The sequence below is a fragment of the Eretmochelys imbricata genome, chromosome 19 (genome assembly GCF_965152235.1).
Source record: "Eretmochelys imbricata isolate rEreImb1 chromosome 19, rEreImb1.hap1, whole genome shotgun sequence".
Taxonomy (NCBI): Eukaryota; Metazoa; Chordata; order Testudines; family Cheloniidae; genus Eretmochelys; species Eretmochelys imbricata.
Window position 1 is genome coordinate 3,262,271 of NC_135590.1, and position 27,279 is coordinate 3,289,549.

Below are 27,279 nucleotides of genomic sequence, written 5' to 3' on the forward strand. Positions count from 1 at the left end.
CAAGAGCATTTCAAGGAAACGTTTAAATGATGTGACCAGATAAAAATATTTTAGGGACATGAACTTTACAGTGCTACTGTAAATTAAGATCTTAATAAAAATTAAACTGGTATTTTATTATTTAAGCCATAAGAAAACATTGGCTGGATTCAAGTGGATATCAAACAAATACAGGTTTGTGGAGCTGAACCCAATACACAGCATTACTATTTCTCTACCTGTGTTTGCAACTTTTACTACAGTGACTTTTACACGTGGAAAAGTATGCCCTTCTTGTCAGCCAAGCAGCCTCCTTGCCTTCAAATCGCTCCTCAAAACATTACGCAAACACTCTAAAATTTACCACAGCTCAATCCATACACAGTGACTGAGACCTTCATAAAATGCTAGATGTCATTGAATGTACCCAGAAAATTGCCTGGAACAGGGGGACTGTATTTTAATATGTAAAGTAGCAAACACTTATATTGGTACTTAAAAGTTTACAAAATGTTGAGGACTAACCAGTTGCAGCTTAGTTTTAGCAATAATTAAGAAATCATGGGTGGCAAACATCTGAACTATTCCAACTTCACCAAGAATAGAGTCTATAAATATCAGAGACCAAAAATATAAACACACAAAAAATTAGTCCATATTATCAACTATTTATAATCCTCCCCCAAACTCTGATTTACTATTATACACAAAAAACGGCATTAAAAGAGCATTAAGGTTGCAAATGCAAACATTAGGAAATGCCAGAATTAAGACTGTCTGTGCAACCTTAATTCAGCCCCCTTGTGGACATGCATGACAGTCTTTAATAACATGATCCTATATTATATTTTCCACACAGCCCCTTGCCCAACTGGACCCACTCTCCCTCCTCCAATTCTCAGTTTCTCCTCCCGCCCCCAAATTCCAGTTCACGAGACACTGTTCCTATCTACTTCTCTCTCTCCCACATTCAACTTTTGTTCCCTCTGCATTCTAATCTAATGGCTTCCTCCTCCATGCTGCCTGGGTGCCAGCAGTGGGGGAGTCAGTGGAAGCAGAGGGGAGTGTTGCACGGTTCTATGCTCTCAATTCTGGTGCCTGGCCCAAAACTGCTGGGAGTAGCCATTACAGGTGAAGTCTTTCTGAGCCCCCATAGCTGTGTGCTGGAGTAGCCATGTGGGGATGACAGGTGGAGTCTTGTCAACACTAGAAGCTGTGAGAGGCTTGAGTATGCTCAGTGAGGATAACCTTTGAAGATTTTAGCTGTTAAGCTCTAGGATGTCTCTACTGAGAAAGTGCAAACTGCGATTTTCAAAGGTCAACTTTGAGTGGATTTTTACGAAGACAGCAAAAGGCACATTCCTGACACAAAAGCTATCCCCCTTGGCAAATTTCAAATCCCGGCTCCAAAGCTAGAGCATTTCAAAGAAAAGGCTGCAACATTTTTTTTAGCATGCGCAACTGAATAAAACATTTTGGCCAAAGTTTTCCTAAAATTTACTCAAGGGAGGCACCCAGTATGAAAGATTTCAGCCTGAATTTGCCGAAGTTTGACAAAGTTACAAGCAACTGAAAACAAGGTCTTCTTATCAGAAGTGTCTATCAGCTCTACCTATCATCACAAAGACATGTTAAATATCCAAACCAAATATTCTGACAAACTCTATCGATGCCTGAGACTACTTTAAAAACTCATAGCACCTAATTATAGTGCATAATCAAAGATTAATTGAAGTTCTCACAAACCCTTATCTACAGCACTGTAACCACACTTTAATAAATGAGACCACAATAAAAAAGCAAATGGGAATATGAAAGGTGGTGGGCTCCTGGTTTTTGGAAGTGCTCTACTTTGATATTACTCCCCAATCGTTTATTTCAAGTCATGTGTGATACTCAGTTTTGTAAAATTTCCCACCTTTTAAGTGAGATAATTAACTAGACACACCGTGAGCTGTTGCACTCTCTTTGATGTGGTTCTCTCAAGAGACTTCAGCACTTGTACTGCGGCAACCGAAAGAAAAGCTTCCCAACAGTTAGTGTTTTGTTGGGTACTTTCCTCCAGATCAGATCAGTACGATAAATAATGAAGGCACTCCGTTAGTTTGCACTGCAGAAGCCCTCATTTACAGCTTTTAGCAAAGTGGCAGTTACAACACAGTAACAGAATCCTATGAAGCCATCTGAAATCAACCTAAGAGAAACTCAGCCCAGAGTAGTTTACATTTCTCCTGCATCTTGAAGATTATCATTCTATCACACTATTCATTTGATGAAGCTATATGTTAATAACCAGCAAATCACAAGAGTAAACTTACACATCAAACCAATTGTCAAGTGTTGGTGCTTCCATTATAAACCCGTTTGGTGAAATACTATCTTTAGTATTTATAAGGTGCCATAACTGCAGCACTTAACTGTCAGCTGAAAAATATTGGAGAGACAAGGTGGGTGAGATAATAGTCTATTGGACCAACTTCTGTTGGTGAAAGAGAAGTTTTTGAGCTCCACAGAGCGCTCCTAAAAGCTCTGTGGAGCTCAAAAGCTTGTCTTTCACCAACAGAACTTGGATGAATAGACTATATTATCACACCTACCTCATCACACTCAGATCCTGGAACCAAGATGGCTACAACAACACTGCAAAGCTGAAAAATATTCATCTGAAACATACTGACAATCAGGATTATCAGAACCTCAGATCAAAAGCAGGAAGAGGGGTAGAACTGCAAAATCAACAAGTTATCTACAGTAGATACATGAAAAACAGTACTGAATCTCAAGGAAGTCATGAGGGAAGAAGCTTTTCTCTTTCTTTTTTTTAATTATGTCATGGCTGCAGAAATTGGTCTTTTACTTCATTATTGTGGAAACCACCTATCTTGCCAACTGGCAAAATGCACTGCATGACACATCAAGAAAAAAGTATCTCACTCTCTTTCCATCAGAACTATTCAATTCAGAGGAAGCAGACAGGAAATATGAAGTTATTCATCTTCCTTACAAGTTATCATAAAATGATTCATCTTTTCTATTGGCACATTTTGGACCAATCTAATTCCTTCTGAACTATACAGATGTATTTTGCTCTAAAACTCATGATATTAAGGACAATATACAAATTAAATATTGCTTAAAACAAATTACATTAAAAGTACTTCCAGGCTACAAGAGTCAAGCACTCAACTGGGATGTGTTAGGCTGTACAGGCAACCTTGGTTCTGGCACTGAAATACTGTCTGCTTTCCTCCGTAGCCTTGACATATTTAACTTTTTTTAAAAAAATCTGTTTCCTACTTTACAAAATCACAAGTGAAAAAATTCCATCATGTGGACCCATATTGACCACCATATGGGTCCACAGCTATTTGCTTGACAGAGTATGAACAGATGCTCAGAAATCCTGGATTCAATTCCAGGCTCTAAAGGAGAGTGGTTAGACCCTTCTACCAATATCCCCTAGCATGTTCTCCTGCAGCTTGCCGTGCCTCTCACCGTTTTTTACCCCTGGCACCACAACAACCCCCAGCACCTAGGAGAAGATTTGCGGAGAAAGTCCTGCTCAGCCTCTGCAATCCTTGCCTACTCTATGTTCAAGGCATAAGGACTCTTCAGATAATTTAGATGCTAGATTTTAACAAACCTAAGAGCATGTTCAAGTGTCAATTTCCGGGAGACCTGTAACATCCTAATAGGGTAGATTTTTATATGCACAGCAAAAGTCAACTCCTCTGAGCCCAGAGCGGCCTCCTTGTCAAATGTCAAGTACCTTCTTCAAAGAGTATGTAGGTGTCAGTATCTCAAAGGTAAGAATTTAACATAAGGATTTTTTTTGGCCAAATCTCATTTTAGGAAGAGCTGAAAATTTAAAAATTATTCAGCTGAGGCAGACATTTGGCATGGAAAATTTCAGCCCTAGAGTTTGGCAAAGTTAAAAGCAACTGAAGATGGGGCTTATAAATGGAAAGTTAGACTATCTTAACTATAGATGTTGCTGCCAGCTTCACCTATAACACACGCAACCTGCACAAAGCACACAAATGAGTTTTCGGAAGGATGCAGTGTAATACTAAAGTGTATGCTTGACATGCAGATTACATGGAATAATTTAATACCACATTCCTTGTTTCAAATTTGACTCTAAAATCTGAAATTAAGTCAGCAGTGACCAAGAAACAAGACATCTTTATCTATAGACTACAACTGCAGAATGGATAGAATTTTATATTTATAATTCAATATTTTAGGATAGCCCTATTATAACAGATGAACAAACTCGGCTTGTGACGTATACCAAATTTATGTAACAGGAATCAGTACAGTTTGACCTTTCTGAACCAAGACAAAACCTAACTATATCCATCTTAAGGGTCTTTCAATTTCTACATAAAGAAAAAGTGAGCTATGGCTGATTCAAGATCATGCTGAATATCAGCTACAGCTTGATTATAGTTCTCCCTTGGGTTCAGTTCAGAATGGCCCTGGCAAAAACGAAGACAAAAATCACAGCTGATATTAGATGAATTCTTGTTCTAGAATAGCAGCAGACATAAAAGTTTTCCTATTTAACCACAAACCTAGACAAGTAGGCAGACCACCAAGGGATTTAATTGACCCAGTCATGCTGTAAGTATTAGGAAAACAAAGGGCTACTGGTGTTTTGATGAGAGGGGGGAAGAGAAAGAGAAAGGACCCGAGACACACCAGGGAAGAATAATAGAATTGTAGGACTGGAAGACCATAATGTAAGAACATAAAAATGGCCATATTGGGTCAGACCAAAGATCCATCTAGCCCAGTATCCTGTCTTTTGACCGTGGCTAATACTAGGTGCTTCAGAGGGAATGAACAGAACAGGGAATTATCAAGTGATCCATCCCATTGCCCATTCCCAGCTTCTGGCAAACAGAGGCTAGGGACACCATCCTTGCCCATCTTAGCTAACAGCCACTGATGGACCTATCCTCCATGAAATTATCTAGTTCTTTTTTGAACCCTGTTATAGTCTTCGACTTCACAACATTCTCTGGCAAGGAGTTCCACAGGCTGACACTGTGTTGTGTGAAGAAATACTTCCTTTCGTTTGTTTGTTTTAAACCTGCTGCTTATTAAAGGGACCTCAATAGATCTTCTAGTCCTGTCCCCTGCACTCTAAGCACACAAAGTAGGACCCCTAGATCAGGGGTTCTCAAACTTCATTGCACTGTGACCCCCTTTTGCCAACAAAAATTACTACATAACCCCAGGAAAGGGGACCAAAGCCTGAGTCCCACCACCCTGGGCAGGTGGTGGGGGAGCCCAAGCCCCAGGCCTTCAGCGCAAGGCAGGGGGCCTGTAACTTGAGCCCTGATGCCCATGGCTGAAGCCCTTAGGCTTCAGCTTCAGCCCCAGGTGATGGGACTCAGGCTTCAGCTTCAGCCCCGGGCCCCAGCAAGTCTAAGCCAGCCCCGGCGACCCCATTAAAATGGAGTTGCGACCCACTTTGGGGTCCTGACCCACAGTTTGAGAACCACTGATCTAGACCATCCAACAGGTGTTTGTCTAACCTGCTCTTAAAAATCTCTAACATCCCTAAGCAATTTATTCCAGTACTTAACTACCCTGACAGTTAAGAAGTTTTTCCTAATATCCAACCTAAACTGCCCTTGCTGTAATTTAATCCCATTGCTTCTTGTCCTATCCTCAGAGGTTAATGAGAAAAAATTTTCTCCCTCCTCCTTGTAACAACCTTTTATTTACTTGAAAACTGCTACGTCATTCCCCCCACAGCTCTCCTCCCATAGGTCTTCTCTTCTCCAGAAAAACAAACCCAGTTTTTTTTCCAATCTTCCCTAATAGGTCATGTTTTCTAGACCTTTAACCATTTTTTGTTGCTCTTCTCTGGACTTTCTCCACGTCTTTCCCTGAAATATGGTACCACTGGACACAATACTCTAGTTGAGGCCTAATCAGCACAGAGTACAGCAGCAGAATTACTTCTTGTGTCTGGTTTACAACACTACTGCTCATACATCCCAGAATGATGTTTGCTTTTTTTGCAACACTGTTACACTGTTGACTCAAATTTAGCTTGTGATCCATTATGATTATTTACTTCAGACGATTTCTCCGGTTTGTCCAGAAGATTTTGAATTTTAATCCTATCCTCCAAAGCACTTGCAACCCCTCCCAGCTTGGTATTATTCACAAACTTTATAAGCGTACGCTCTATGCCATTAGTTAAATCAGTGGTTTCCAAACTTTAACAGCCCGCGAACCCCTTTCGCTAAATTGTGAAATCTCATGAACCCCCTCCTAAAAATGAATATTTCAAGGGATTTAAGTTTAAATTTCCTCTGCACTCCGTGGGGCTCCTGCTGCTGGACCCCGTTGACCGCCCCAGTCAACTGAGCTCCACTGAGCTTGGGCTGCAGGTCCCGCTGACCGCCGGGGCTCAGGCTGCCAGCCCCAACTGCCCGGCCCCACTCTCCCTGGGGCTCAGGTTGCCAGCCCCAGGCGGAGGGCTGGGGTTTGGGCGGCTGGCTACTCCACTGATGGGGGCAGGGCTTGGGCTACCAGCCCCAACTGCCCGGCCCCGCTCTCCCTGGGGCTTAGGCTGCCAGATCCGTGTGGAGTGCTGGGGTTCAGGCGGCCGGCTCCCCCACTCATGGGGAAGGGCTCAAGCTGAACTGCCCTGCTCCTCTCTCCCTGGGGCTCGGGCTGTCTGTCCTGCAATCTGGTCCCACCTGTTGCCTCCAATGCCCAGGGTCCTCTGGCTGCCATTAGTGAAATTTTTCTGGCCAACGCGCTGTAACGTTCTGCGAACCCCCAGTTCGGGAACCACTGATCTAAATCACTGATGCAGATATTGGAGAACAGAACCCAGAACTGATCCCTGAGGTACCCCACTCATTATGCCCTCCCAGACTGACTGTGAACCACTGAAAACTACTCTCTGGAAACAGTCTTCCAGCCAATTTGGCACCCACCTCATAGTAGCTCCATCTAGGCCAGTGTTTCTCAAATGCAAGCACCAAGTGATTCTTGTGCAACCATAGCTTCCTAGCCAGTGACTGAGGAAGGAGGGCAAAGAAGAGGCCCCTCTCCCAGGATCACCAGCAGGGGTTGTGCCCTGCCCCCTCTACAGCCACAAATACCAGAGGAGCAGGCAGCCAGTGTGAGTTCCCACCTTCCCAGGGGCGCTGGCTCTGGCCCTGCGCTCACCACCACCACCACCTCCCCATTGCCCCGGCCCCCACTGCCTCCTCTGGCCCTGGGCACGGGCCACGTGGTGACAGGCTCCATCCTGAGCCACACGATTTTGGGCTCTGGCCACAGGATCCAGCCCCAGCCCCATGGTGGTGGATGCCAGCCGCATGCTCTGTGCCCTTGCCAGATGCTCTTGCTACTGGTCTTTGGGCTCCAGCCATGTGGCAGCAGGTGCTGGCCACAGGCTCAAACTCCCATCCCCCCAGGCACTCCCTGCCTCCCCCAGTTCCCTATCCATCCCCCCAGACACCCACTGCCTCCCCCAGTTCCTCATCCCCTCTGGCCCCCAGCTGTCTTCCTCCCCACCGAGGGCTTAAATTTGTCCCCCACCTTGCCAGGGCTGAATACGTCTGTTTCTGGGAAAAGTAATATTTGTACGTTTGTTAATATCATTTTTCATTGCCTCCCAGCTAGCTAGTCTGCTGCTGTGAAAAGTGATATTAAGAAACACAGAAATATCACTTGTCACAGAAACAGACTAGCTAGGAAGTCGAAAAAAAGTAAACGAAAAAGACAAGAACATGCAAAGCACATTATTTGTTTCTATTCTGTTTAGGTCCAGTACAGAATAGACACATTTTTATTATTGAGTCTGCAATATCCTAAATACATTACAATGATTTGGACATGTATATGTGCATATTTATTTGTTTTTCCTAAAGGCAATTAAGTATTTTAGGAAAAATTGTCAGAGGAGCCACCAGCAAAAGTTGGTGACTGCACTCTGAGGCCACCAAAAAAATTTGTCGTGGGAATCCCTGATCTAGGTTGCATTTCCCTAGTTTCAGAGTAACAGCCGTGTTAGTCTGTATTCGCAAAAAGAAAAGGAGTACTTGTGGCACCTTAGAGACTAACCAATTTATTTTAGCATGAGCTTTCGTGAGCTACAGCTCACTTCATCAGATACATACCGTGGAAACTGCAGCAGACTTTATATATACACAGAGAATATGAAACAATACCTCCTCCCACCCCACTGTCCTGCTGGGGTGGGAGGAGGTATTGTTTCATATTCTCTGTGTATATATAAAGTCTGCTGCAGTTTCCACGGTATGTATCTGATGAAGTGAGCTGTAGCTCACGAAAGCTCATGCTAAAATAAATTGGTTAGTCTCTAAGGTGCCACAAGTACTCCTTTTCTTTTTCCCTAGTTTGTTTATGACAAGGTCATGCGAGACAGTATCAAAAGACTTACTAAAGTCAATATATACCACATCTACCAATTCTCCCTCTGCCGCCCCATTCACAAGGCTTGTTACCCTGTCAAAAAAAGCTATTAGGTTGATTTGACATGATTTGTTCTTGACAGATCCCTGCTGACTGTTACTTAACACCTTATCTTCTAGATGTCTGCAACTTGATTGTTTAATTATTTGCTCCATTATCTTTCCGGGTATTGAAGTTAAGCTGACTGGTCTGTAGTTCAGACTGAATTCTACTTAACTCAGCTACACTAAACTGGCTGAACAAGAGCAGAAATTTAGACATGAAAAAAGAAGCTGGCATCATAGCATTATAGTTGACTGTAAATCTCTAATACTGCATTTAAAATAAATTAGGCTTAAGATATGCATATAGGAACTAATCTTTCATCCTTTACTCCTGGTTAATTGCGCACTGAGAAATGTGTGAGAAATCTTGCCTATTTCATTTAAAACTCAATGATTTCTGGAAAAAAATTACTATTTGCCTTTGATATTATTAGCCAGCACAATATATTCCAACTACTTTATTTACTTCGATTCTGCAAGATACCATATCATCCCAATACCACTGGGAGACATATAAATAACTCAGACAGACACATTTGGGAACAAATTCCTATTCGCTAAACTTGAGAGAGCATACAGTGGAAGATATCTTGATTAGAAGTCACTGACATCTCTTAAAATAAGATACTGTGAAATAACTTTATAGTTCTAATTACTTCGCTAGGATCTTATGTTGCTTAAAGATTTCAATATAGTTTAGATTAAATTACAACTTCTGTGACCGACTTACCTGTTCACCCTGCGAGGACACTTATCTGGTTTAATATCCACCTCATAGAGGTAGACATCAATCTTTGGGATTTCAACTTGGAAGCAGTTGGCCAGCAATTTAATAGGTTTGCCCATGGTGCCATAGCCGGGACGTCTGGGCACCATGAGAAGGGGCTGTGCCCCGACGGGTCCTGTAAAAGAAACAATACAGTTTAGAAACTGAACACAATGGTTAAACTATGTGGTGAAGTTACTACTTGGTGCTATTATAGCACAGTTAAAATGCATATGCTCTTTACATTTGTATATATACACTGGTAGAACAACAAAGGAAGTGATGCAATAATAACGGACGAGCAAACAGCCTTCTCAGGACCTTAAACATATCATCTCATACTTCGTGGGGAAGAGGTAAAGCGATTGTAAGAGAATAAAAATAAGAAATATAATGCAGGAAAAGGCCAAAGTTTAACGTAAGACAGCATCACAAGACCCAGACCAGTCAAAAATGGGCCATGCAACTCTCCCATCAGCTTCCTGGACAAAGCCAAAGGGTTTCAGGGAGCAGCATAGGTCTACCCTCAAGTAACATACAACATGGGATGGCACTCAAAAGCTCTCCTTCTGTTTAAGTCATCAGCTCTCAAAGTAGTGATAGCAAGCAGACCTAGCTCTCCTCTAACCTTCCCATGAAGAAAATGAAGTGAGGAACATTAACTTCTGTGATTGCTGTGACCAAAAGTGTGCGTTTTCTTTTGACCGTTCATTATTGTGGAAAGTCCATTTTAGCCACTATTAAAATGGAAAATTTTAAAAGCTTGTTTACAGACCATCCTAATGGTAATGGACAGAGGTGCAACAGAAATCACAGGATGGTCTATACAGGCCAAGGCTCATGTACTTCCTTTGTTTACACAGTAAAATATGCAGGCACCAATGATATGAAGGGCATGATCCTGGCAGAGATTATCCATTTTCAGCCAGCAGAGCAGAATGAATAACAGTAAAAGCACCAGCTGCAAGATAGTTGCATTTGACAGAAATCAGTGACCCAGAAGAGACGTGTAGCTGAAGAGTTTCAAGCAATGTCAGTGTGCTTTGTTACTAAACAAACAAATTAAATTACTTAAGCAGCTGTAGGTATTATTTTATAAAACCAACAAAATCTGAAATAGGAGAAGAAAGGTGCTTTCTAAACCTGTACAAATGTATGTCACTGGCTAATTTATTTAGCATTTTAAGTTAATGCTTCTTTGGGTTCTTGAAGCATCTTAGTCTGAAAGATGGACACAGATAAGAGCCTCAGCACAGAAACTGGGATACATATGCCTTGCCCAGAACCAAGCACACAGCTAATATTAAGAACAGACAGTTTCCAAAAATTACGAAAATCTAGGAAATCTTTGCTTGCAGATTATTCTTTCCCGTCAAGAAACAGACTATAAACCCAATCTTATTTTGAGTTGCTTTGGAGTTTTTAAAATTACTCATCATACAAATGTCATGATTTGCAGCATTCAATTAAGTCAGTTAAAAACTCTCCCCCCTACTCCTACTCAGTGACGCAGATTGTACAGTTCCTGCCCACTTGCTTTTCTTACAAGAGTTAAAATGTCAAGTGCTGGGGAAAACTGTCTTATCTGCCATTTGATTAATCTCATATAATCTTCCAGGAATGGTCATTTCCCTTTACTTTGAGGGGAATTGTGTGCTGGGGAACAGAAAAGAACAAGAGTTACAAAACAGAGTTTGTATTGTAAAGGTATCTAGTTCTACACAGAAAGATATATCCAAAACCAAAAAAAATCAGAAATCTCAACACAAGACCGAAAGTAAAAGCAAAAAACATCAAGCACCACATTAAATGTTCACACAAACTATGTTTTGGCAATTACTGCTCCCAATGCAGAGATTGGGTGGTTTACTTCTGCCTTCAGAGCTGGGCTCCAGGCCAGCAGCCACTACTTTCCAGCTGCCCAGCTCTGAAGGCAGCACCGCCACCAGAAGCAGTGCAGAAGTTAAGGTTAGCAGTACCGTAACACTCCCTACAATAACCTTGTGACCCCACCATACACACACACACACCAACCTCCTTTTTGGGTCAGGATCCCTACAATTACAACACTGACATTTCATATTTAAAGAACTGAAATCATGAAATTTATGATTTTTAAAATCCTATGACCATGACATTGACCAAAGTGGACATGAATTTGGTAGGGCCCTACCAATAAGAAAGAGCAGCTCTGGAATTAACTGCTCTAGATTCATTTTAGCAACACAGACGTAAACAAGAGCAAAAGATATCTATTAGAAAACATCCAGGTCACACTATTCTATAAAAAAAATCTTCCATACAAATGACCCAATATCTTACAAAAATATGGTTACAAAGAGCATGCTTTCCATAGCTTATGGAAGGCTCACATACATATGAAGTACTACTGCAGCTGTCAGAATTAGAGTATAGCACCTTCTTAATGATTAGCTAATCTTGCGAAATCAAAATTAAATGTAAATGGTAAGAGCATTTACCAAAGCACAGCTACTGCACCTCAAATGGCCAACCTGAAGATGCAATTCCTTAACTACAGTCAAGCACTGAGAAAGAGCGGGCAAGGAGGCAGAAAGAGCAAGAAAATATGGTATGGGGGGTTTTCTTGCAACCACACTCTCTGGAAAGTGTTTTGTTAAACCAAATATTTGCGCCAAATACTCCTCCTCATGCTGCTACCAAGCAATACATTATACTAACTTATGTGGCCACGGCTGAAGGAAATGATGGTACCCCATCCATTTACTTCTTTTGTTCAGGTTAGCAAAATCCTAATGCTCAGCTGCATGAGACGACAAAAAACTAGAAACAAATTAATAAGATTCAGCTACTCTTCATTAGGCAAGCTGCTGGCCTACACTTTAAAATCTGGAGTGCTGTAAATGGCACACCCAATCCAGAGCTGGTTATAAAAATAGTTTTCCAGCCTCAGCTCCCCTACAAAACAGTACTGAGCAGCAGAAGAAACAAATACCACTACTTTGCCAAATTCCTTCCCTAGATCCACTCATTCAGTTGCATCCCACATTGCACTTCAGAAAATTGTGCATGCCAACTATGCATTCTTCCTGAACAGCAGCATAGCATATACGTGACATTCTTTGGAATTGACACAAACTGAGGAATGAAGAATCACGACAGATAACGGATTATAAACACAGGTCTGCACAAGTACAAGCTTAATTTAGTATAACAATTTTAAACAATTGTAGCCAAATTCCAATTGTGTTTACCTTCTTTTTGTGTTTGAGACCTAGCTTGTCAGACAAGTCACTTAAAAAATATAACCTTACATGTGTATGCTGTCAGTTAATTCCCATCCACCACTGTCCCAATAAATTTACACATGCTGAGAATGGCTTGCTTTTAAAAATATTTGGACACTTGTTTGTGTATTATAAAATCTGTGTCACTGACTTATAACTTGTGACTCAAATCCCAGTAAAACAACAAGTGAACAAAGTGTTTGGATGATAGCTAACATTCCTATATCACATTAATGAGTCACTTACCCTCATGCCTTAGGATTTTGTAAGGCCAGTGGAAATAAATACGAGAACCAAAAGTATTAGAGTATACGAGTTACTTACTGCTACTACTATAAAGTAGGAGTATGATTTGCAGGGCTAGTTAATGTTAACTCTCCCTCACCAAAAATCGTAAACAACTCAGTTGAGGTTTTTAAAAACCTCTTTCTAAAAATATTTCAGCACTGCCACAAGTACAAAGCAGAATTCACTCAAGGTCATATAACAAGAAAAAAAAACAAAAACTCCACAAGGGCAAAGCAGTCAATTGTTAAAAATCTTGTAAAAGAAATGAAAGAAAAACAGACTTTGGCGTATAAGCACTATTCCATTTTTCAGACACTGAAAAAATGCCTTATGCAATGTTTATACATTACATAACATGTACTTGAAAATCCCATTAAAAACTTAAGCCAAATGTGGCTAGCCTGGAGGAGGGAGCTAGGGGTGCACAGTGCTTGACAGGTGACAATATTCAGAAAAAAGAAAAGGAGTACTTGTGGCACCTTAAATTTGTTAGTCTCTAAGGTGCCACACGTACTCCTTTTCTTTTTGCGGATACAAACTAAAACTGCTACTCTGAAACCTGTCAAATATTCAGAAAGACATCAGAGGACCAGACATTGGGAATCAATTGGTTCAAAGGAGAGGTTTTCGAAGTGTGAGGAACTGACTCGGCCCTCTGAAGGGCTGGGGTCAAGAGGAGGGTCTGTCTGTGTGCTCTCAGCTGCTGGCTCCCATGGGTACCAGATACACTTCCATCTCCCCCCACCTCATTTCTTAGAAAAAAGGGGTGTGGCATGGGACAGGAATCTCCAAAGAGGGGCTCAGAAAAAAAAAAGTTGGGGAACCGCTGGAACAGAGAATAGTAAAACTTCAGGTTATGAGCGAAAGTTATGACTGTGACAGACTACTGGAAGGAGTTCTGTCTGCCCACTACCCCACACATACATGCGCACACGCACAGAATGACTTCCAAAGGAAGTAGATGAAACTATAAACATAAAAAGAATTAAGACCAGCAATATGAGAACTTGTTGTTTCTGAGCCCGTAGCCAGTAAGAGGCAATGGTTGAGGAAGTATAAACTCATTCTTTTTTATGTTCCCGTTGATTTAAATGTTTTGTTAAACAATAAATCACTTTTCAAATAAAGTTTTGTTTTCCTCTACTTTAGTGTCTCAAAATACATTTAAAATATTAACAAATTAAACCTCACAACACCCTGGCAAAGTAAACGATTACTGAAATACTCATTAAGAATTTTGGAATAATTCATTTTTTCTTAAAATTACTAAAAAGTCATGGCAAGCAACACAAATCTTGGCTAATAATCTTTCAAAACAAATATCAAATCAGCTCTTGGCAAGTCAAGTATACATTTATGTGAAAAGTTCAAGACCTACTGTGACTCACTACTGCCACATTTAGAAATAAGTAGATAATACATCTTGAGTTCACACTCCACCTGATATGGATGTATGCTGGTAATTCCCAGTAGTGTTTATGGGACTTGCCTGCGTAAGTCCAATGCACAGTGATGGGAAAATATGCTAATTTGTATTTGTCCAAGTTTGGTAAGTATTTAAGTGAGGTCACCCATTTCCAAGAGATACAGATAAAATTGGTCTTCAAAAGGTGAGTCACCAAAAAAACCCTTCAAAAATGAATTAAAATTGATAATACTAAATATTAATACCTTTTAAAATTATTCTTTTGTTACAGGACAATAGTTATACCAAAATTAAATTTTTCTGATTTTAAAGAGTTAAAAAGTTGGACTAATGAATTAAAGACATGGCTTTTGGTTTGAATAAATAAAAACTAATTCCATCCAACTACAACTGAATTGGCATTTGTGGCTATACTAACATTACTCTAACCAAACTTGCAAACTATGGACATTTGTTACCGAGGGTAAGAAATTTTAGTTCTTATAGGACCTGATCCAAAGCCCACTGAGGTCAATGGAATGACTCCCATTTGCTGTAATAGCTTGGGGATAAGGCCTGTATCCCCACAGATACTCTCCTAAAGGTTCACCAAGGAAAAATCACAAACATGATTGTGTAACAAATTATGTTTCCCCCATCAAGCAGCTGCTTTTCACTGAAATATAATTAAAACTGCACCTAACTCTTCTGCTGTGCTTTGGAGCAACAAACTGAAATCTATCAGGTAACCAAATGAAGAAATATCAGGAGTAAAAGCATGGGTGAGAATGGTACAGAAACAGCAGCCTAAAGGCATTTGAAAATACTTCTAGGGAAGACTGAAGAGTTTGGCACATAGGACAGATATAACTACAGGCCAAATCTTATTTGATTAAATTTATACACTTCCAAGAGGCAAGATATTGGTTCCTACTAGGACTTTTCTTACCTGAATACGCACAAAGGGAGTGTAACAGCTGTTTTCCAGCAAGAGATTATCCATTTGCCACACGTTTCAAAATTATAAAATGAGACTAAAAAAAGTGTACAGCAAAAAAATGAAGAGGTTTGGTTTTTTTTAGTCTTCCTGTAAAGCACAGCCTTAAATCCCTGACTAGATAGTCAAACAGCTTTAAAGAGAAGACAGGGTTTTTAAAGAGGTAAAATATTATTCAACTGCAGCTCAATAATACAAGACAGATTTGTCTAGCCACACTCTCCTCAGACTGGGGCTTGTTCCATGCACACTGGAGAGAACTCTTCCAAGGGAAAAGATTCCCTTTCATGGGGCCCCTGGCCTCAGCTTGGGCTCAGAGGCCCAGTCTGTAGAACTCAAAGAAAATGCCATCACTACTGGAAAACATGACTTCATTCTAGGTTACAGAAAATTTAAAATAAAATGTGAAAGTGAAACAGGGAATGTAGGGTTAGAAGATTATTTTCAGATTTCTAATTCCTTAGCAACATTGGAAATCTTAAGCAATAAAACAAATTGTGTCTTGCCTCCTTCCCTGAAAGCCACCCTTCGGGATGACATTAGACTATTTCTAAAGTAGCACAATCCCTATTTCCTGAACACTCGTCAAAGTAAAGTTTGCTTTTATTTAAAAAGTATCCAGATAAAGCAGTGTTGGTTCAAGTTCTGGTCAGATAAATATATTGATGATATTCTCATTGGTGCTGGATAGGAGTCTACAAGCTAGAGTGAACACTGCAGTGCACAAGTTTGTGTTATCACCAGCTAAATTTAGAATAGTAACTTGTAAAAACTAGGTTTTTAAAATAAAAAGTATGAGAAACTCTTAAAGACAAGCCGTTTACCTTTACTTCATAAAGTTTTGTATCTGTAAAAAGAACAGGAGTACTTGTGGCACCTTAGAGACTAACAAATTTATTAAGAGCATAAGCTGTCATGGGCTACAGCCCACTTCATCGCACGCATAGAATGGAACATATAGTAAGATAGATATATATATCTATATATATATACACACACACACACACACTAATAAGTTGGAAGTTACCATACAAACCATAAGCTGTAGCCCACGAAAGCTTATGCTCTAATACATTTCAGTATGCATCCGATGAAGTGAGCTGTAGCTCACGAAAGCTCATGCTCAAATAAATTGGTTAGTCTCTAAGGTGTCACAAGTACTCCTTTTCTTTTTTCTAATACAATTGTTATCTTACTATATGTTCCATTCTATGCAGACGATGAAGTGGGCTGTAGCCCACGAAAGCTTATGCTCTTATAAATTTGTTAGTCTCTAAGGTGCCACAAGTCCTCCTGTTCTTTTTGTAGATACAGACTAACATGGCTGCTACTCTGAAACCTTTTGTATCTGTCTACACTATGAGGAAATAGTCTATATGGCAAGCCCATACATAACACAACACAGCCAATTTATTCTTGAAGCGTTTTCCACCCACTAACTGCAAGAAAGTAAACTGAAGTAATCTCTCTTCAAGTTTTGTGAACTATATTACATTTTGCACTTAACAGAAATTTTCACTAACAACTTGCATATACTTTAACTACCCACTAATTTGAAGAAAAATATTTAGTTCTCGATTTATTCCCTTGCATTTACCAAGTCTCAAATTCACTGTTTTCAAAATTGTCAAGTTCCCCAATAAAACCAGTTCAAGTTAACTTTGATAATAGCAAGGATTCAAACTGAATTTACTTTGCCCACTTAACCACTATTTATGAGTCAAATATAAGTAGCTTGCAATTAATTGCCCCTTATCCCTACTAAACCTAACTTGTTCCACTTTAGTGACTAAAGGTCCTGTATTAGAAGAGTGATCTAGACACTTAGATAATCTCTTAATGTAGTAACATGGTGACAATGTAACTATCAGAGAGCCTGTCACTAGCTGAGAAAAATTCAAATAAAGAGACTTAAAAGTTAAACTGAACATTATGCCAGAAATTCCATTTGATAAACTGGGTCTGAACTCAAACCTTCGAAAACATCATTGGAGTCTTATTTTTTTTTAAGTATATTAAATGTCTTGATTTACTCACACTTCGCAACAGGCTTTGCACATGAATGAAACAAATGAAGCAGCAAATGAATGACTAGTTCCTCCTGGTTTCAGAAAAATGCTTCATAGCACACAGAGTAAGAGCTGAAGAACTACCACTCAACAATTTCTCTAAAACAAAACTAAGTGAGTGAGTCAATATATAACCTTTCCTTTCCTAAAGTAAAAGGTGAATTCTGTGCATCGTAATTCAATCATAGGGTCTATTCCAGCTGAGTGTGGAAATAGTCCAAGAGAAAATAAACTATTGATATGCATCTGATGAAGTGAGCTGTAGCTCACGAAAGCTCATGCTCAAATAAATTGGTTAGTCTCTAAGGTGCCACAAGTACTCCTTTTCTTATTCCTGACAACCTAACAATTCACCACTGTGTTCTGGCATTTTGCACTCCACATTTTGAGATAAATCTTAGATCTACTACTTGAATACTCAGACCATCCAATGACATATGCTAAAACACTGAAAGCTGTCCAAATAGCATTAACGCAGATCAGTTAATCAGGTCAAATTCAAAGAAGAATTAATTAATAAAGCTGAAGTACTTTTTATTTTTTACACAAGATTCTAGCACAATTTTTTTCAACTAGGACTAAATCTTTCTAGACAAATTAGGTTATAATTTTCTAATTGGCAGTCTGCTGCAGAAAATCAAGCAATTGATCTATGATCATGGATATATGGAACCCTATTGGACTTTGCCATGTTAGGAAATTGTAAAGTTTTCTCAAAGGTGATCAAATTATATTGCTTTTTTAAAAATAATTGTAATATCTAATCTATCCACCATAAAATGCGCAATAACCTGTGCATTAAATTTTAATTTGATTGTAACACTAGGCTATATTATATTATCACTGATTCCTTAAGTTATAACTTTCAATGTTACTGAATTATTAGAACTTGATATTTTAAAAAAATCTGATTTGAATTTAAAGTAATTGTGAGCACAGTTCACAGAAAACTGTTGCATTCAGCACAATATGTGAAACACTTGGAACTAACCATCTAATGGTGACCATGCAGGTGATCCTTAGGTGATAAATGCTTTCCCACAGACTAAAGCTTCACTGCAAAAAAAGGGTCTGTTGATATTGAGATAGCTAACTCATAAAATCTGGGGAGCGAGGGGGGCCTCTGTAGTTTTTAACTGGATGTAGCTAGTCAAGGTAACCCCACATGGGGGTATAGTATTGACCTTGACTAACTACACCCAAGTAAAAACTACCTGAATGGCTACCCTGAAGAAGACAGCCATAGTTTAGTCTAGCTCCCAGATAACATTACCCAGAGAACAGTAAATGGTAGTTCCTTAAACGGTAGTCACGCAGAGTTTAAGAAGTGATTAGCAAAAGCACAACCCACCCAATGAATAGCGTTCTCTGCAGGATCTTAAATCATCATCTTAAATTCACTCAGAAGCTAATGCTGGTGGAGAATTCATCTCTCACTGCAAATATATTACATGAGTTCTTGGCTATCTGCACTGATTGGCCTCCAGGGTTTCAGGTAAAGTTTAAGATACTAATTTTGACCTATAAAGCACTATATGGCTATGGACTTACCTACTGGAGATACCACATCTCTCCCCCTGCCACACTGCTAGAACTTCACTGGGTAAGAGAAAAATATTGGCAGAGGCCCCTCAACTTTGGAACTCACTCTTTCCACTCTCCTTGGCAAGAAAACAGGTAGAGTTTCCTGACATTCCACACAGGCTGCAAAGCTAATCTTTATACTAGAGCTTTTGGGAATTAGGGTGCCATCTAAGGGGGTGAACTGGGAAGAGGTGAAGTAATTCTTTCAGCTCTGTTATTCATTAGTGTGAGTATATTGTGCTAGATTTCTCTGTCTTACTTGTGTTTTTATACAAAATATTAAGGGCACCCAGAGTCTTACGTCCTTGCTCTTATCAATCCAAATAATAAAAATAAGTAGTTGGGATTTACTCCAGAGATAACCTACTTGCCACCCACCCCACAACTAAAGTGAAGAGTTTTTAAATCAAGATTAAATATGGCCTTTTCTTTTTGTAAAAATCATATCACTTCTGATTCAGACAGCTCCAGTCTCAACACTCCAACAGATGAAAGCTCCATTGTAGCTCACATAGTAACAAAGTGCCCTTGAATAAAGTTTAACTTTTAAGAAAGTGTGTTTCCCCTCTCCCCAAGATATAGCTTGTCTTTTATTGTGGTCCTAACATGTTACTGGTCATTAATACAGGAAGTGTGAGGAAGAGAAAAATCAAATTCTTGTGTAATTTAAATGACATTTTAAACTTGCTATACAAAATTTTCTGAAACAGTAAGATTTTAGAAATGTATTTTTACTGTTTAATTTTTAGTAATATTGATATTTTAATTAACGTTTTTCCACCACAGTAGGGCCAAACAATTTTTGATCCTTTTAATCAAATTAAGTCCACAACTTTTTTTTAAGTCGGCAAAACACTGTTTTTGAAATCATATAAATCAGAGGTTGACAACATTTTTCTTTCTGAGCCTACCCCCAACATGCTATAAAAACTCCACGGCCCACCTATGCCACAGTAACTGGTTTTCATAGAATATCAGGGTTGGAAGGGACCTCAGGAGATCATCTAGTCCAACCCCCTGCTCAAAGCAGGACCAATCCCCAACTATATATATAAATATATATATCTGCATATAAAAGCCAGGGCCAGCGTTAGTGGGTAGCAAGCAGGCAACTGCCTGGGGCATGCCACAGGGGCCCCCATGAAGCTACATTACTCAGGCTTCAGCCCCAGGTGGCCGGGATCAAAGACCTGAGCTTCAGCTTTCTGCCCTGGGCCCCAGCGCGTCTAATGCTGGCCCTGCTTGGAGGCCCCCCTGAAACCTGCTCGAGGCCCCCTAGGGGGCCCGGACGCCTGGATATGAACCACTGACATAAATGATTAGCTAGCTGATTTACTCATTTATACCCGAGTCCCTACAATAAGCTCCACGACAACAGCATTTTAACATATTTAACTTGGAAGGTCACAAGTGCCTCACCATCACCCAGAAATGTGTTAAATTTAACATTAATCTACTACTTACAAGCAACAGCTTGGTGCCACATCTTTCAGCTTTTCTAATCTGGATCTCAGATTCCTATTCCCCAGTTCACTTGGTTCTTCTATCATGTGCATTCCAGTACACCTACCTCAAAGTTTTCATCTATTTTAGTTATTTTATAACCGTGATGTTCTATTTGGATTATGAGCATTTACCTTAATGTTGCACTTTGCTACAAGCAAATATACTGTAGCCTTGTAACAGATAACGGGATAGGACTGAAAAGCAGAAGCTAAACAAAGTTTACATTAAAGTGTTATTACAAAGTTTGTATTGATCTTAAGGTAAATGATATAAATCAAGACATTTACATAGCACAACCTTTCTGAAAACAACATGAGGTGAAACAAGATTCAAATTATTTTGGATATTGGTATAGTTTAAGGAGTTGATATTCAAACTCTTGTACAAAATGGGTATTTTTTATTTCCTCTTTTACCAAAACTAAATCTTATTATGAAGAAATAGGAACTACATCATAAGAACATACAAGAGGCCATACTGGGTCACACCAATGGTCCATCTAGCCCAGTATTCTGTCTCCCAACAGTGGCCAATGCCAGGTTCTTCAGAGGGAATGAACAGAAGAGGCAATCACTATCCACTCCCAACTTCTGGCAAACAGGGGCTAGGGATACTCAGAGCATGGTGTTGCATCCCCTTGCCATCCTGGCTAATAGCCATGGATGGACCCATTCTCCATATCCTCATGATATAATGTACTCAGCATGGGAGGGTAAGGGTAGTCAGCAAAACTGGCTAGGAGTTTTTTTTAAAATATGTTCAGATTGCTGAAATTCAGGATTAATAATATGCCACCAGATCAATACAATCCATGGCCACCTAAAATGGCTCTAGATCAGTCGTATCCCTTACTAAACAGGGCTACAATTACTATCATCCAGACTAATTTTTCCAGGACCAAATCCACCATGAATTTAACTCCTTGCATCAGTCACAAATGTAAGTGTCTGTACAGCAAAAGAGATGAAGATGCTTCTTCACATAGGAGAGTTCAAACCCATTTTCATGTTTTCCAGTTGTGGGTGCCTTTTAGAAGTAAAAGAATTACAATCCTAACAAATTCCTGAAGCTCCATTTGTTATCCAGCTACCTGATATGTGCTGAATAAGTACAGCCTAAGACAAAACATTCCTCTTGGCTTTCCCTGCCAGTGTTCATGCAGGGAACCACTTGGAGGTAATATCCTTTAATACACTGAAAACTAAATTTCCATTGCCAAGAATCTCAGACAGCAGTGAGTGTCATATCCTATATCTACATACTACTAAATTACAAAAGCTAGCTTTTAAGTGGGGGCAGCAAAGACTTTTGATCAGACTGCTAATTTAACCCAAATCCACCCTGCAGTAATGGACAGTATTTTTGCTCTGGACTCGTGCCCGCAATGCTACACGATGACTGGAGAAGTGTATTGTCTGCCGCTGGACATGGTGTGAGGAACGCCGGAAACTGGGAGTCCTGGTGCCTCAGATGAAGAACACGGACCACACAATCATCACTCTGTGAGTCAGAACCCTGCTGGAGAGGACCCTGAAGGATGCCATCCGCTGCCAGTATGTGGAAAACCTGAAGCAGAAGCCGGCCCAGAACAAGGCATTCGGGATGACGTGCAAGTGGGACACTAGCAACCACTTCCTCCCAGGGGCAGCTTCACTGGATTTGCTGACTGGAGGTTCATCTACAGGGCCTGGCTCAACTGCGTTCCACTGAATGGAGCCGTCCGCCACGGGAATCAGGACAAGTGATGTAGGAAGTGCAGCAATGCCAACAAGACACTACCATAAGTCCTGTTTAGCTGCAAGCCCCATTCCAGAGCCTGGCAGCTGGGACACAACGCCATCCAAAATTGCCCAGTCAGAGCCACCAGCAGGGAAGGTTGCCGTGAACTCCACCATCCCCGGAACTGACAGACAACTGCAACAAGACAGTGTCATCATCATCATCAAGGAGCAGAAGGTCATCATGGTGGACATCACAGTGCCCTTTGAGAACAGGACCCTAGCCTTCTGTGATGTCCGAGCTCGAAAGCTGGAGAAATACGTCCCTCTGGCCGATACCGTGAGAGCTAAGGGTTACTAGGTTCAGACACACATGCTGATCACTGGAGCCCTGGCCCAAGTAAGGAGCAAGTGTTGTGGGAATGCAGAATCTGTCAACAGCTCGGCTGATGTGGCAACTCACGACGTAGGACGCCATCAGACGGTTGAGGGACATCTACATCGAACACATCACCGGACATTGGCAATACCAGGAGGAATGAGCTGGAGTGCCAATGAGAAGCGCAGTAAGGAAAGTAACTGAAATACTTCCCCGACGGATTGTATTTGCTATATGGACAAGCTACCCTAATTCTCAACTACTGAGGGACAATCTTCACTCATTTATATATTTTGCTTTCCACAACCAACTCTCTGTATAACTTTTCATGGGTGATATACCCAAATACTTGGATGCCAATATCAAAACTGTATTCTTAAATTTATTCACCTAAACTTGGGTTACTGCTGATTATGTACTATATGTACCATATGACTTTTAAAAGCAAATTTTGTATTTGTGGATAATCCAAGCACTATATCCAGATGTACAGATACTCTTTTCTCAACCTGTGTATTATATAATTTTAACATAAGCTTTAATAAAAATTTTAAATCTGTTCTTATCAAAAATACACATTAACAACATGGAGGGAGCCAAACACTATATGAAATACATGGTGCATAAATGCTGAGTAACTATATACTAGTTAAGGAGTACTTGTGGCACCTTAGAGACTAACCAGTTTATTTGAGCATGAGCTTTCGTGAGCTACAGCTCACTTCATCAGATACATACCGTGGAAACTGCAGCAGACTTTATATATACACAGAGAATATGAAACAATACCTCCTCCCACCCCACTGTCCTGCTGGTAATAGCTTATCTAAAGTAATCGTCAGGTTAGGCCATTTCCAGCACAAATCCAGGTTTTCTCACCCTCCACCCCCCCACACAAATTCACTCTCCTGCTGGTGATAGCCCATCCAAAGTGACAACTCTTTACACAATGTGCATGATAATTTGTGAGTGAATTTGTGTGGGGGGGTGGAGGGTGAGAAAAGAGTGAATTTGTGTGGGGGGGTGGAGGGTGAGAAAAGAGTGAATTTGTGCTGGAAATGGCCTAACCTGACGATTACTTTAGATAAGCTATTACCAGCAGGACAGTGGGGTGGGAGGAGGTATTGTTTCATATTCTCTGTGTATATATAAAGTCTGCTGCAGTTTCCACGGTATGTATCTGATGAAGTGAGCTGTAGCTCACGAAAGCTCATGCTCAAATAAACTGGTTAGTCTCTAAGGTGCCACAAGTACTCCTTTTCTTTTTGCGAATACAGACTAACACGGCTGTTACTCTGAAACCTGTCTATATACTAGTTATTATTTGTAATAAGATCACACACTAAAATGAAAACATTAAATACTTTTCATGGTGAGCATGGTTACACAATGAACAGACCAGGCTACAATTACACAAAGTTTTAAAAAAGGTTCTAAAGTCCATCAGTTACACAACTGTTAATAATGTGTCTCATTTGTTTTATATAATAGATGTTAGCAAGTGCTCACTTTATAAATGACGGAGCCAAGGTAATATTTTATTGCATCAACAGAAGTTGGTAAGAGAGACAAGCTTTTAAGCTACACAGAGCCCATCCTCAATGATTATCAATTTCATGGGACAGCTTCAATTTTCATGGCAACAACATCTCAAAGGACTCATCACATGCCAGTTTGCGTAATATAGCAAACACTATTTGGACTGGAAAATTTCAGTTATGAGATATTCCATTCTTTTTACCATGTGTAGACAGCTCTAAGGAAGAAAATATAATATTCTGCTATATTTCCTATGATTAAGGTTCTATCAGTAGTACCTGCCCAATTATTTTAGTTTTGAAACTAGCCATCACTAAACAGAAATAATGTCAGACAAAACTTGTCCTGTTCAAATTCACACATATTAAGATTAATAAGCAAATAAACGGGAAATCAGACAATTTCTTAACCAACATACACAACATTGTATAAGCAAAACTTTGCAAAATTCCTCTCACAGAATGCATATTAAGCTGTTTCAGTAAAATCTCTTTTCCCCAACCCAAAAATCATCATGATAGAGGGCAAATTAATTCTGAGCCCAGACTGGTAAATTTGGCAGGGCTGCTGTAAGACCAGCTTCTTTTTAACTGAATAAGGGTTTATCAGGCAGGACTGGTAAAAAGCAAAGGCCACTGATATCCCATAAGAGAGGGGTCCTTACTCCCCCAAGAACTTCAGCAAGTGTTTGACAGGCAGGTTCATGATATTACTGTCTCACACCCCCTCAGTTCTCAGTGGCTGTCTGAAACAACTCCTGGAAACCGCCCACAACAATGGGGCTGGTTACCAAGGCGAAGCCACTCCTGGGGGGTCAGAGCAGAGCAATCTAGCTTTAGATAGACTCTTGAGCCGGGCCCCACTTTGGCCTGTACTTCAGGGGGGGCTTCAGTGGGTCCCCAGCTCAGTGAGACACACTCCGGGGTAATTTCACAAGGCATCAGCCAGGCAGCCCTTTCCTCACCCCAACCCCCGCACTGACTCCGTGTACCCCTAATGCTCCCCGCACCCAGCCAACCCCCTCGAGCTGGGTCCCTGCCTTGCATTCACGCCAGCCCCCGCCCCCTCCGCATAGCCCCTGATACCCCCCCGAAACCCCCCAGCAGCGCGTCGCCTCCGACTTGGCCTCCTCCACCCCAGACTCACCCCCGCCCCCGAGACCGCCTCAGCCGGGCCCCCAAGTTCCCACCCTGGGCAGCGCCCGCGGCCCCCCACCGAACCCTCCCCACCCCAGCCACCAGGGCTCGGCTCGGCTCGGCTCGGCCCCCCGCCCCGCCCCGCCCCCGCCTCAGGGGCTCCCACCACGGCGCCCCGGCCCCCACCTGCGCTGCCGATTTCCATTCATGGAGCTGGGGGCGGCCGTTCTCAGGCTGCGGGCTCAGGGTCCTGCCTCTCCCCCCAGGGCCGGAGGGTCCCGCCTCTCCCCCCCGGCGGCGCCGGGTCCGGCCGGCCGGCCCGGGGAGCGGGGCTGTGAGGCAGACGGCAGCGGGGCGGCCTCCCTCCCCTCAGCCGGTGCCGGCCGATCGCTCGCAGGCGGCGCGCGCTGGGAGCGGGAGCTCAAGGAGCGGAAGTTGCGTGGCCGCCAGCAGCCCCGGCTCGCGCCCTGCGCTCGCTCTGTGTGCCTCGGCCCTACCGCGCGCCGGAAGCTCCACCCACCCCCGCCCGCCGGTCGCGCTCACTTCCGGCGAACCGCTTCCGGCGCCGCCCCCTCCCCTCGGTTCTTCATCCGTGACGCGACGAAAGGGTGTGCCCGGAAGTGGTAAAAACGGAGGGGGGGGAATGACGCAAAGCGGGGAGGGGATCTGGGGTGACGGTGGTCGGCGCTTCCGCTGGCGGGCGGAGGCCAGTGTATGGGAATAGCCCAGGGCCTCGGACGCCTGGGTTCCGTGAATGGTGTCCGCGGCTCTGGCTAGTCGGACGCCTGGGTTCCGTTCCTGGCTTGGGGCAGGCGTCCGGCTGCCTGGGCTCAGGTCTTGGCACTGGCTCGGTCACTCCGCCTGCAGAGCTGTAGTGGGGGGGAGTCCCGTGGGGTCAGAGAGGCACCAGCAGGGTGACTAAGGGGGGCGGGGGAGTCGCTGTCACGGGGGGGGTTTCCTAAGCAGTTTTAAAACCAGCTCAGTTAAAGTCAGAGGTTTGCTTTGCGGCACTGAGTCATTTCCGCTGGCCTGGTGTGGACCCGTTTGTTGTCCCCCCCTTCCATGGAGGGGTCCTCACAGGGCTTTTTACCCCTGAGGCAAGAAAACCTGCTCAGCGTGATGGTCCAAATGCCTGCCCCCGCTTTCGCCTGCTCTAGGTGGCTAGTGCGACAAAGCGGGGGGCTCTGTTCGGTCTGTGCCATTTCTGAAGTGTGGATAACTTTATTACATGTATGTAGGAAATGACTGTGGCGGGGCAAGCCTGTACGTATGTGGATGGCCCAGGAGTTAGCGGAGTTGTCAGGGCAGGCCAGAGACTATGGTGAATGATCAGCACTCAGTAATTGTCTGCTGTAAGTTAAATGCTTGAGGACGGTAGATTTGCTCCGTGTGGGAGAAGACACTTCCTCCGTCTGAGTGAAGGACAGTGGGGGTTTGGGGAGTAATGGGAAATTACTAAAAGGTAGAACAAAAGTAGTAGGAGACCCCCGCTGTAAAGGTCGGGGAGGGGGGAGAGCTGCCCTGGAGAAATGAGCTGTTTTGCCCCAGATTAAGATGAGGGAGGCAACTTGGGTGGGGGTGCAGAGAATCTTGCATGTCCACAGGACACAGATGATCTCCCAGGGGAATGGGAAGCTACTGAGGAACATTATGTTTAGGCTGTCCAGTTGTTTTGTATCATCTGTACTCTCCTGTACTTTACGTGATTAAATATAAAGTAGTTTGAACAAAGCGTATGACTGATTCACAACTATTGCATGCCCCTGAGAGAGTTAAACTGTAACCAGAAGCTTCACACCTGTTGGATGGATTTTTGGCAGAGGAGTTGTTTAAATACAGGGGAGTGAGAAGGGTCAGGTTGGGCCCAGAGAGTCTAGGTAGCTGGGTGCTAGATAGATCTGTACCCTGCATATGTGTCTAGGGTCCCTGCCACTGGGGTAGTGGCTGGACTCCATTCAGGAGCTTGAAACACCCTGGGGATCCATAGCACAGAGGCATAGGCTTTGTCTACACTGGCAACTGAACAATAAAGCTTTTGTCTTTCAGAGGTGTTAAAAAAAACAAACCACACACCTCAAAAGAAAAGTTATGCTGACAATAAGTCCCCATCCTCCCCCCCAAAAAAAAA

At 42.0% G+C, this 27,279-nt stretch overlaps 1 protein-coding gene across 1 annotated transcript in view; it reads right to left on the minus strand.

Moving 5' to 3' along the window:
• Window positions 1-25,568, minus strand: part of AGO3 (argonaute RISC catalytic component 3) — a 53,923-nt gene extending 28,355 nt beyond the window's left edge. The window contains exons 1-2 of the mRNA XM_077837946.1: window positions 25,338-25,568; window positions 9,229-9,400 (exon numbers count right to left, since the gene is read on the minus strand). Of these exons, the coding sequence (XP_077694072.1) occupies window positions 9,229-9,400; window positions 25,338-25,356 (191 nt within the window). The 5' untranslated portion in view covers window positions 25,357-25,568. The remainder of the gene's footprint in view (window positions 1-9,228; window positions 9,401-25,337) is intronic.
• Between the last annotated feature and the right edge of the window lie 1,711 nt (window positions 25,569-27,279).